The 9744-nt window shown below is 39.6% G+C and overlaps 1 protein-coding gene across 5 annotated transcripts; it reads right to left on the bottom strand.

Annotated features, from left to right (window-relative positions):
- Positions 1-798: 798 nt before the first annotated feature.
- Positions 799-3418, bottom strand: LOC107693233 (transcription factor SOX-11-like). Of its 5 annotated transcripts, XM_016492539.1 has the most exons (3): positions 2464-3418; positions 2017-2226; positions 799-1701 (listed from the first exon to the last, which is right to left on the bottom strand). In XM_016492539.1, exons 1-3 carry the CDS (start codon positions 3310-3312, stop codon positions 1669-1671), a joined length of 1092 nt encoding a protein of 363 aa, XP_016348025.1. In that variant the 5' UTR covers positions 3313-3418; the 3' UTR covers positions 799-1668. The 5 variants fall into 5 exon arrangements, with proteins under 5 accessions (XP_016348025.1, XP_016348022.1, XP_016348026.1 ...); XM_016492536.1 differs by lacking the exon at positions 2017-2226 and having other exon boundaries at positions 799-1725; positions 2278-3417; XM_016492540.1 differs by lacking the exon at positions 799-1701 and having other exon boundaries at positions 1738-2254; positions 2459-3418.
- Between the last annotated feature and the right edge of the window lie 6326 nt (positions 3419-9744).

The raw sequence follows: 9744 nt of genomic DNA, 5'->3' as shown, positions 1-9744 counted from the left end.
CACAGACGCAGCGGGGGGGGGTGGGGTTCATGGTTACACCAATCAAAATGAGCCTCATACAGCAGCGCAAGATTTGATTTCTTAAAAGAGCAGATTTTTTTCTAGTCCAGTGGAGAAGAAAAAGGGAAAAAATAAACATTACTCAATTTGAAAGAAGGGGTGGGAAAATGTTTGCTTGCATCTGGAAACACCAACCCTTTCTGAAGGAGCCCAATGGCAAGATCACAAATATCCTTGCTTTAATCACTCAAACACACATGCCATTAACCAGACATACATTTTCTTATCAGTTCCAGCTGATTTATTTGTGTCAGATACAGACTTCAGCATGACGACATGTAACTCATTTCCTTTGCTACAAAACGCAGATGGTCAATTTTGAGAGTATATTGCACAAAATAATGAAAAACAAATGTGCCATTATGATAAAAATAAAAAAGCAAAACAAAATCCAGTTTTACACCTGCTATTTGGGACCCATTCACACAGATATACATAAACTCCTAGCTTTACTATATTACAGAACATATACAATCTTCAATCTAGTACCAGAAATGAGGCTCATGTGTTCCCCAATTCCACTGTACGCTTCCCTATAGAAACGCTTCAGATCTACAGCTGTACATTTGCCTAGAAGAAAATAATAACCAGGCATTTAAATGCAAGTCGACTTCGCAGTTTAATTCTTGCATGCTTTTACAAATGAAACCGGGTTGAAGTGCCTGAAGAAACCTCACTTAAAGCACAGTAAGCACATTACCTTTAACTGTACAAAAATATGCCAGAAAATATTTTACATTTTTTTTTAAAAGATGAGGTATGTTGGTCATGTATCAAAATGCTTCCTGCCATACCTGTGTGTTCTAGAGTGGTTATCAGTTTAAATATTCCCGTACTTTGAGGGAAACGGAAACGGTTACACACACAAAAAAAAGAAACATTTGTGGCGTAAAGAAATCACACAAGACCTCAGAAAAAGTTCCATCCTGAACGGTGTTTCAGAATTGCCTCCATTCGGTCCAGCAACCGTTTGCCAGCTCCCTGTAGAGATATGGGTGGGATGGGAATGCATAGTTAAGATTTTACATTTTGCGCTCCACCAGTTTAAGCAGTTTCACTGCAACCCCACAGAATAACCACACACTATGGCAAGCTACTTTAACATTTATTGCTTTAAACTAACTGGTATCTATTTTCATTTGACTAGCACTTATTTTAATTACTAGTAAGTGATTCAATAGTGGTTAGTATCTCAGTTTCACTAGCAATCGATCATTTATATGCACATTACTCCTACTAGTCATTATCCTATACTAGTACCTGTTGGAATGGAATATTAGATTGTTATACTGGCATAGTGACTAGCAGCAAAGACATAAAATTCACAGTGAACTGAAAAAAAAAAAACACCAACTAATGGCTTACAAGGATTAAAAACAACTGCTTGTCAGATAAAAGTAGAAGCTACGTAGTTTTAAGGAATACATGTTAAAAGCGCTTGCCATACACACACAGCCCTGTCAATGTTGACCATGTTGTCACTTTTTTCTACGTTACAAATCTCCTAACGCAGGATCCGCCGTCTTAACCGGGACAACCACGGAGGCAGAGTCAAAAAAATAACCTGAAGATGCGAGATGCCTCCTTGGTTTTGGAGGAGTTTGTCAGTTAGTAAGTGAAAACCAGGTCTGAAAAGTTCGCCTCCAGCCAATCTCCCGCAATCATCTCACTCAACTAATGGCTTACAAGGATAAAAACAACTGCTTGTCAGATAAAAGTGGAAGCTATGTAGTTTTAAGGAATACATGTTAAAAGCGCTTGCCATACACACAGCCTTGTCAATGTTGACCACTGTCACTTTTTTCTAAGTTACAAGTCTCGTAACGCAGGTTCCGCCGTCTTAACCAGGACAACCACAGAGGCAGAGTCAAAAAATAACCTGAAGATGCGAGATGCCTCCTTGGTTCTGGAGGAGTTTGTCAGTTAGTAAGTGAAAACCAGGTCTGAAAAGTTCGCCTCCAGCCAGTCTCCCGCGATCATCTCACTGAGCTCGGGAGTGCAATAGTCCGGGAACTCGAAGTGAGAACCGAGGCTGCCCTCGCTGAAAGAGTCCAAATCTTTATCCACCAGAGAGAGACAAAGGTTCCCTGAAGTGTTGCCCAAGTCCGTCGAGTGAGAGCCCGCCGCTAAGTTCAAACTGAAGTCCACCAGCAAGTCATCGGAGTCCTCGCTGGAGCTGCTGTACGAAGAAGAGACGGCCCTGAAAGAGGCGATCATCTCACTGAGCTCGGGAGTGCAATAGTCCGGGAACTCGAAGTGAGAACCGAGGCTGCCCTCGCTGAAAGAGTCCAAATCTTTATCCACCAGAGAGAGACAAAGGTTTCCTGAAGTGTTGCCCAAGTCCGTCGCGTGAGAGCCCGCCGCTAAGTTCAAACTGAAGTCCACCAGCAAGTCATCGGAATCCTCGCTGGAGCTGCTGGACGAAGAAGAGACGGACCTGAAAGAGGATGCTGGTGACACCGAGGCAGGGTAAGCTGCGCTCTGCTTGGTAATGTTCTTGAAGTTGTAAAACAGTCTGCTGCCAGGAATCGCGCTCGTGTGCCGGGACTCCTCGTACATGCTCGCGCCCTCGGACTCCGCGGCGGAGCTCAACGTGGGGCTCGCGGGGACGTTGTGCAGCCTGACGTGCTCCTCTTCCTCGTAGTCATCCTCCTCGTCGTCGTCGTCATCGTCATCTTCGTCGTCAGTAAGTTCCCTTTTGATAGACTTGGTCACTTTTAAGTTTGTGAAACCATAGTTGAACCTGCAGTCTTGCGAAGAAGCTTTCGCGGTAATGTTCCCCGGTTTGCTCGGCTTGAGTTTCGCGCACTTCTTCCCTGCAGCTTTGACACTTTTGCCGATCTTCTCCGGCGAATGCACCGCTGGTTTCGAAGAACTTGTGTCGAGCTTTGGTTTTTTCTTGGGTCTGTATTTGTAGTCAGGGTAGTCAGCCATGTGTTGGAGCCGGAGCCGCTCGGCTTCGCGGATAAAAGGAATCTTTTCACTGTCCTTCAGCATTTTCCACCGCTTCCCCAGTCTTTTGGAGATCTCGGCATTGTGCATGTCCGGTGACTGTTCCATGATTTTTCTCCTCTCGATCTTGGACCACACCATAAAGGCATTCATGGGTCGTTTAATGTGGCCGGTGGCTGTCTTGCACCAGTCCGGTTTCGGTGGCACCGGGCTGCACGCCATCAGTTCGTTCTCCTCGGTGTCTGTGGTCTCTCGCGACATGCTGCTCTCCGTCTCGCTGTGCTCTGTCTGCTGCACCATGATCAAAGATACTGTTCTCCCTTGATAGAGTCGCAGCTGCCGCACTCTAAAACAAACCTCTTTTCAAAGTTACCGACTGCCTTCTTAACTAGTTCCTAGGTTTCTCATATCGATTGCGTCACGAATAATTATCCAATAGCGTGCCGCGGCTCCGCCCACAAGCCTAGACATTAACCCTTTGCGTCCAACCAGACTTTGCCTAGGCAGTGATTTAAATGATGCCGTCATAACCAAAATGCTGCTTGTTAAGAGAACAGACTGATCTAAAACAAATTCAAGTCAACTGTATAATTAACCAAACAAATAAGTGAAGACTATGCTTATTTGCTTGTGTTCTCAGTACAAATTAAGTTATGAGTTAAAAAAAATAAACAATGTGCATTTATAAATAAATTGAATGCTCCATCTAATGCTTTTTCATTCTTTCCTGCACATACAGGATTGTGGTATATAATGATACATATGTTTCTGTCAAAAACTAGCCAGATGAAGACATTTTACTAGACAGCATGCTATGCAGACACTAGATTCGGACATGTGTTGTTGCCATCCTGCCTCCGTACACAGCCCAAGACTGCATTCGTGTGCACGCCTGTGGGAGGGATTTTCATTACGTGTGAGAGACAGGCATATTGAATGAACACCGGGTTCGTTCAGTGCAACACACCAGGGGACAGAGATAAAGTGAGAGGATAAACATTTAGTGTATCTGTTTTTAAAAGATCAGAGCACGTCCTTGTCATGCACCAACTACTTAAGCATTACTTAAAAAAATACCTGTTAATAATTATAACTAGTGCAACTAGGATAGAACGATAATAATCTGAAAACATAAATCTTATCAGGTTTTTAAGATGACAATCTGCAAACATGTCACAAACAGTGCTTAAAATTTCCCCACAGAAAATTAATTTTAGATCACTTATCAGACTTTGGGGGAAAAGGTACTTAATTCATTTGTTATTTTATTTTATAAATGCAATAAACAAAATGGGACTCCCTCGGTTAAGATTTTTGATTCATCAATTTGAACACTACATTTACATTCACATCTTGACAATGTTTTGCAACACCTATTTCTTTTTGTCTGTGCAGGTTGGTTGAAAATATTCAGATTAATACACTAAAATTTAGGGTCAGTAAAGCTCATTTCTCATTTTTCCCTCCTTTTTGCAGTTAGAAAAATATGCTGGAGGCACTTGCACACTTCTCAACATCCGTGCAGACTTTATTCAGTGATTCACATTTTGACAATGTAATGTCAGTGCTGGTGTTGATTATACCCCTGTGCCACTTTCTTTATATTATGCAAGGAAAATGTATGTAGGTTGTTACTCTGAAACCTGATCTCATAATAGAATAATGATGTTATATACAACTCGGTCGTATTGCTCTATATAATATGATGTGTCCAGACAGCAGACAGGAGAGGGAGTGCAAAGATTTGCTGTGTCAAGGAGGTGAGCGACTCTCTCTCTCTCTCTCTCTCTCTTTTTCTCTGTAGACCACCCTATACCACAGCTCTGGCTGATAGCCAGCTCCGTCTCTGATAAACCTCTCTGGCGTTCTCTCATTTCTCCTTCCCCTAGAGGGCAATCATTTACCCCTTTGAATCAGTCCTGCCCTGCCCCCACGCATCACTTCCTCCCCCACCTCAGACTCACGCGGTGACACATTAGAAATGCAGTGTGAGGATTTTGCTGTGCAGTTTTGCATTGAGATATTGAGATACAGCCTAAGATTAATTTTCACGGCCAGCGTCTCCTACAGACCAGACCATCCCCTTCCCTCCCGTCACGTCTTCCCGCTGAGACTGGCTGCTTCCCGAGGGCTGTCTGCCACAAGCCACATGTCTTTCCAACTCTGAGCCATGGATCATAATATTCTGCTGCCTTTTCAGCTACTTTGTATAGTCTAATTTAAATCTGACAATGTCGCCCCAAGACCTGGAGTTACCAAAGGTTGACATGCTGATAATGTACGAAACAAACAAAATGAGCTTATTATCTAATTCATCCATCATGCGAACAATAATTTCCACTTGTTCCATGTTTTCTTTAAAAAAAAGAAAAAGAAATCTGGGTTACAGTGATGCACTTACAATGGACGTGAATGGGGCCAATCGGTTAACATTAAATTGCTCAGTATAGCCACAAGACATGTACAAAATGCACGTTAACATGATTATAGTGTGAAAATTGCTTACTAACCTTTTCTGTGCAAAGTTATATCCAATTTTACAACTTTGTTGCCATGACAATGCGACACCATAAACCCTAAAACTACTAAAAATTACTAGAACAGCTTTATAGCTCAAGTTTAACAGAGGAATTAATGTAAGTGGTTTTATAAAATGATACGCTTCACATTTCAGCTTTTAAATCCTCCAAAAATTGGCCTCATTCACGTCCATTATAAGCGCCCCACTGTAACCTCAATTTTAGCCCTTTTTCAAAGAAAATGAGGGATGAAGCGAAATTATTTTCTGTGATAATCAACATTATGCTACAAATGGTGTTGAATGGGTATAACCTTGAATATTCCTTTATGCTTCTTCAAGCCAGGAACATTCAAGAATTCTTGCTGCACCCATTTTTCCCATTTTTTTTTTTTTATAATAACACCCTCCTGCTCTCAGAGCAGTGGTGCATTACAGTAAATTAGATGAGGCTTGTACAATGGTAAAATGGGCCTGGCGGAGGGAAGAGGTGAAGAGAAGATGATAGAGAGACAGAGAAGAGCACACCAGACAGGAATGACTCATCTTAGACTAGGAGCTGCCACTCACCCACTAGAGAAGTGCTAAAGCAATGGATCGATAGGCAGTCCTGACTAGGAGCTATCTGATATTGAAGATGCAGGGACGTATACCTTCTGAATGGCCCCTGGATGGGCTCGTTCAATACGCCTTCAATCTCAACTGCACACAAAAGGCCAAAGTCAGATTAGGTGACTGCAGGGTTGGAGGGACACTTGCAATGGGTGGAGTGCCACATTCACATAAATGAGTTAACAAGCCTAGCATCCTGGACATTGATTGGGAATGCGATGGCTAGCTTTGGTCTTAGGGGCCGTAGCTTACCTAACGGCTGCCGTTAGATGTGTGAACTCAAAGCACTGTTGAGTAGGCGTGGAAGCGGATTGTTGCGATTGTTTTGCAACACTTTGTTTTTTTGTCTTGTAAAGCAGTGTAGGTTGGCTGTGTAATATTTAGTTTAAATATACTGGGTCAATTTGATTTCTTTTTGAGAAATTATGAATTAAAGTGATCAAAAATGACAGAAAAAACAATTTTAATATTTATATTAAAATGTTTAATATTTATATGTTACAAAAGATTTATGTTTCAAATAAATGCTGCTCTTTTGAACCTTCTATTCATCAAACAATCCAGAAAAAAAGTATCAGTTTCAGCAAAAAATATTAAGCAGCACAATTGTGTCCAATATTTATAAGCCCCAAATCAGCTGATTAAAATTATTTCTGAAGGATCCTATGTGACACTGAAGACTGGAGTAATGATGATGAATGAAAATTCAGCTTTACAATCACAGGAATATAATATATTTTAAAATAGATATATGCATAATATTTTACAATGTTTTTAATGTGTTTTTTATCAATACGTGCAGTCTTGGTGAGCATGAGAGACTTCTTTCAGGAAAATCTTTCCAATTTCCATTTTCCATTTCCATTTTACTGGATGGTTAAACCAGGGGTTTTCATATTTTGATACCAAGGACCCTCAAGTAAATGACTTTTCAAGTAATCCCCTTCCGATAGTTATATATTTTCATGTATCCATTAATCCATGAATATAATACATAATATTTTGTGATACTATACAGTAAATACAATACATAAGTTAACAGTGTATTTTTTTTCTGTCAACTATTACTGTTAGTTTAATAGTATACATTTTTCAACAAAACAGCAATCTTGCAGGCCCCAGTTTGAAAACCCCTGGTTAAACAATTCTTTCTGTTTAGTTAGAAACTAAACAGGTCTTTACTTTCAAGCTGTTAACAAAATATGGAAGTCAGCAGTAGACCACACACCAAAAATGTTGTATGAAATGATTTTCAAAGATGTCTAGAGGAAGCCTTTTTCTGTCATTTTGCCCTTTATTTTATGGACATTTCCTAAATTCACCATGCACGATATTTGATCTAATTCTGTTGTTTCCAAAACATTTTCCCCCATCCTCTAGTGAAAATACCACTGTCGCTGTGATTTGGGGAGAGTAAAGGATTTTGTTATCAGGGTTAGATAAGAAGCCTCTGAAGTGGAATACATACTGTAATGCAATTGACCCCATGTCTCCACACTTTCAAGGTCTGATGCTTGGCAGACAGGAGTGACTTCACAAAAAGATAAACAGAGAATACTTAACACGCTGGTGTGTGCTTGTGATAGACGTTGTCAATGCAGCAAATGCAATGGCAGATTACACTCCAACACCGTAACCTTGTTCTCGTATTCTTACAAAAACATCTCCATGTGAATTTGGAGGTGGCTGTTGAAGTTATTTACAGGATTTCACAACACTCTCTTCAGTGCCTCCGTGTCAAATTGATGAAAGTACTGAGGTAAATGCCAAAAACAACTTACAATTCTCAACTTACACTACTATTGACTTTGAAAAAAGTTACCAACTCAATTTATGTTAAAACCTGCATGTTTATGGTGTTGTATTGTCAAGCAGCATAAAATCAAGCAGTTGGCATCAGTCGTCTAACAAAACATGTCTTATAATAATGCATAAACAAGCAAAGAATGTGCAAAACTACATGTGCTCAAAGTCAACTAGTTGGTGGGTCACCTGAAAGAGAAGGCAACTAGTCAGTTTTAACCCCGTAAAGGCTGACATAAAATAATAGTCAGAAAAAATATACTTTTTAATATAATTATAATATACATTTTAATATACAAAAAAGTATAGAGTATAATTTTTGATACATAAGGCTTTTATGGCTTCATATAGTATGATAACGAGTAATATGGAGCTCATATTTGAGGAGGGAAAACACCTACCTCAATTTTATTCCAAGAGGCCCAAACTAAGCAAAAATATGCATTTTGATGCAGTTGCTGATATTTATATGACTAAAATGTAAGATGAAATTCTGATAATTTGTAAACTGCTGATATCTTTATAATAATATAGCAGACTGCTTACATTAAATGCATATAAATATCAGTTCTCACTCCCAATACTTCCCAATAATATGTCTTAGAAAGATAATATTTAAGTGCTTAGTTTTAAGATCAAAGTTCTGTAGATTTCATTGTGGGAGGCAAAACATATTCATAATGCAATGCAATACAATGATGACTGGGGGATGTATAAATAAATGTTCCTCAAATGCCAAATGTATCATATTTAATACTCACATTTGAATGCCATTTTTCCTAATATCGATGATTTATGGATAATCAAGTAAACCTAAGTTGCTTCAGTCCAGTAAGTGTTCATCATAAAATAATACGAATGGTATAAAAGCTGTTCTTGTTTACTTTATAAAAAATACGTGAACCACAACCTGAAAGTCATTTTACTTGCTAAAAAGTATTAACTATTAATCAGAAGTTATGTAGTAGATCGTCTACAACAGGTTATTCAGAAAAGTTTTGATCATGTTTTTAATTTGTGTATCAAATATGATACAGTAGGCTTTATAGGGTTAAAGTTAGAGCTGCATAAATGGACTGGTTTTAGGTCCATTGAACACATTGTTAGGAGGCATTTACACAGCAACGCGATTTTGCATTAAAAAACAGCTTGACTGTGTGCAGTGAATCGGAACAGAATGCAGATGTGTTTTTTTTAAAACATGTCAGCATGTTAATTAAAGCACCAAAACTACAAAAAATGTATACAAGGGAAATCTAAATAAACTACTGGAGCTCACTAATCAACTAGTTGTTGATGAACCATCCCTAAAAGCAGCAACATAAAACTGAGCACGGTATGTACGGTGCACTTGCTTGCCATTTTTTGCAGTAATAGTAAACATGTATTCAGAGGTTCTCGTGGGGCCCTGACCCACTATAATGAGAGTGTGTTTAGTCTGAAGGCCAGGCCCTGTGTTGATGGATTGCACTGCCTGAGGGAGAGTTTTTTTCTTTCTTGACACCACAGGAAGGCTCGACAAGGTGCAGGGTGGACATAGATTTCTGTGCGTGTGTGTGTGCCCTTTTCAAACTATCGATTACTGGAGCCGATTTCATGTCATAGCTACAAGCCTCATGCATATGTGGTGGCAAAGGGCAAGATGAAAGGCATCAATCAGACAATGTTGCTTTATTATCTTGCTACAAAACCGTGTAAGGTGTATAAATAATAAACATACTCATGCTGATCATTTTGTGTTGTGCCTCGGGCGTTTTATTAAATCCAAACCACTACCTGAGTTGTACCGTTAAATTGTG

The sequence above is a fragment of the Sinocyclocheilus anshuiensis genome, unplaced genomic scaffold (genome assembly GCF_001515605.1).
Source record: "Sinocyclocheilus anshuiensis isolate Anshui unplaced genomic scaffold, SAMN03320099.WGS_v1.1 scaffold810, whole genome shotgun sequence".
Classification (NCBI taxonomy): domain Eukaryota; kingdom Metazoa; phylum Chordata; class Actinopteri; order Cypriniformes; family Cyprinidae; genus Sinocyclocheilus; species Sinocyclocheilus anshuiensis.
This window is presented reverse-complemented; position numbering and strand designations above follow the sequence as displayed.

Coding starts and splice junctions, on each gene's coding strand:
- LOC107693233 (XM_016492540.1), bottom strand. CDS start 3,312: ATGGTGCAGCAGACAGAGCACAGCGAGACGGAGAGCAGCATGTCGCGA. Junction 2,255..2,458: donor AGCAGCTCCAGCGAGGATTC/CGATGACTTGCT, acceptor TTTCAGGGCCGT/CTCTTCTTCGTACAGCAGCT.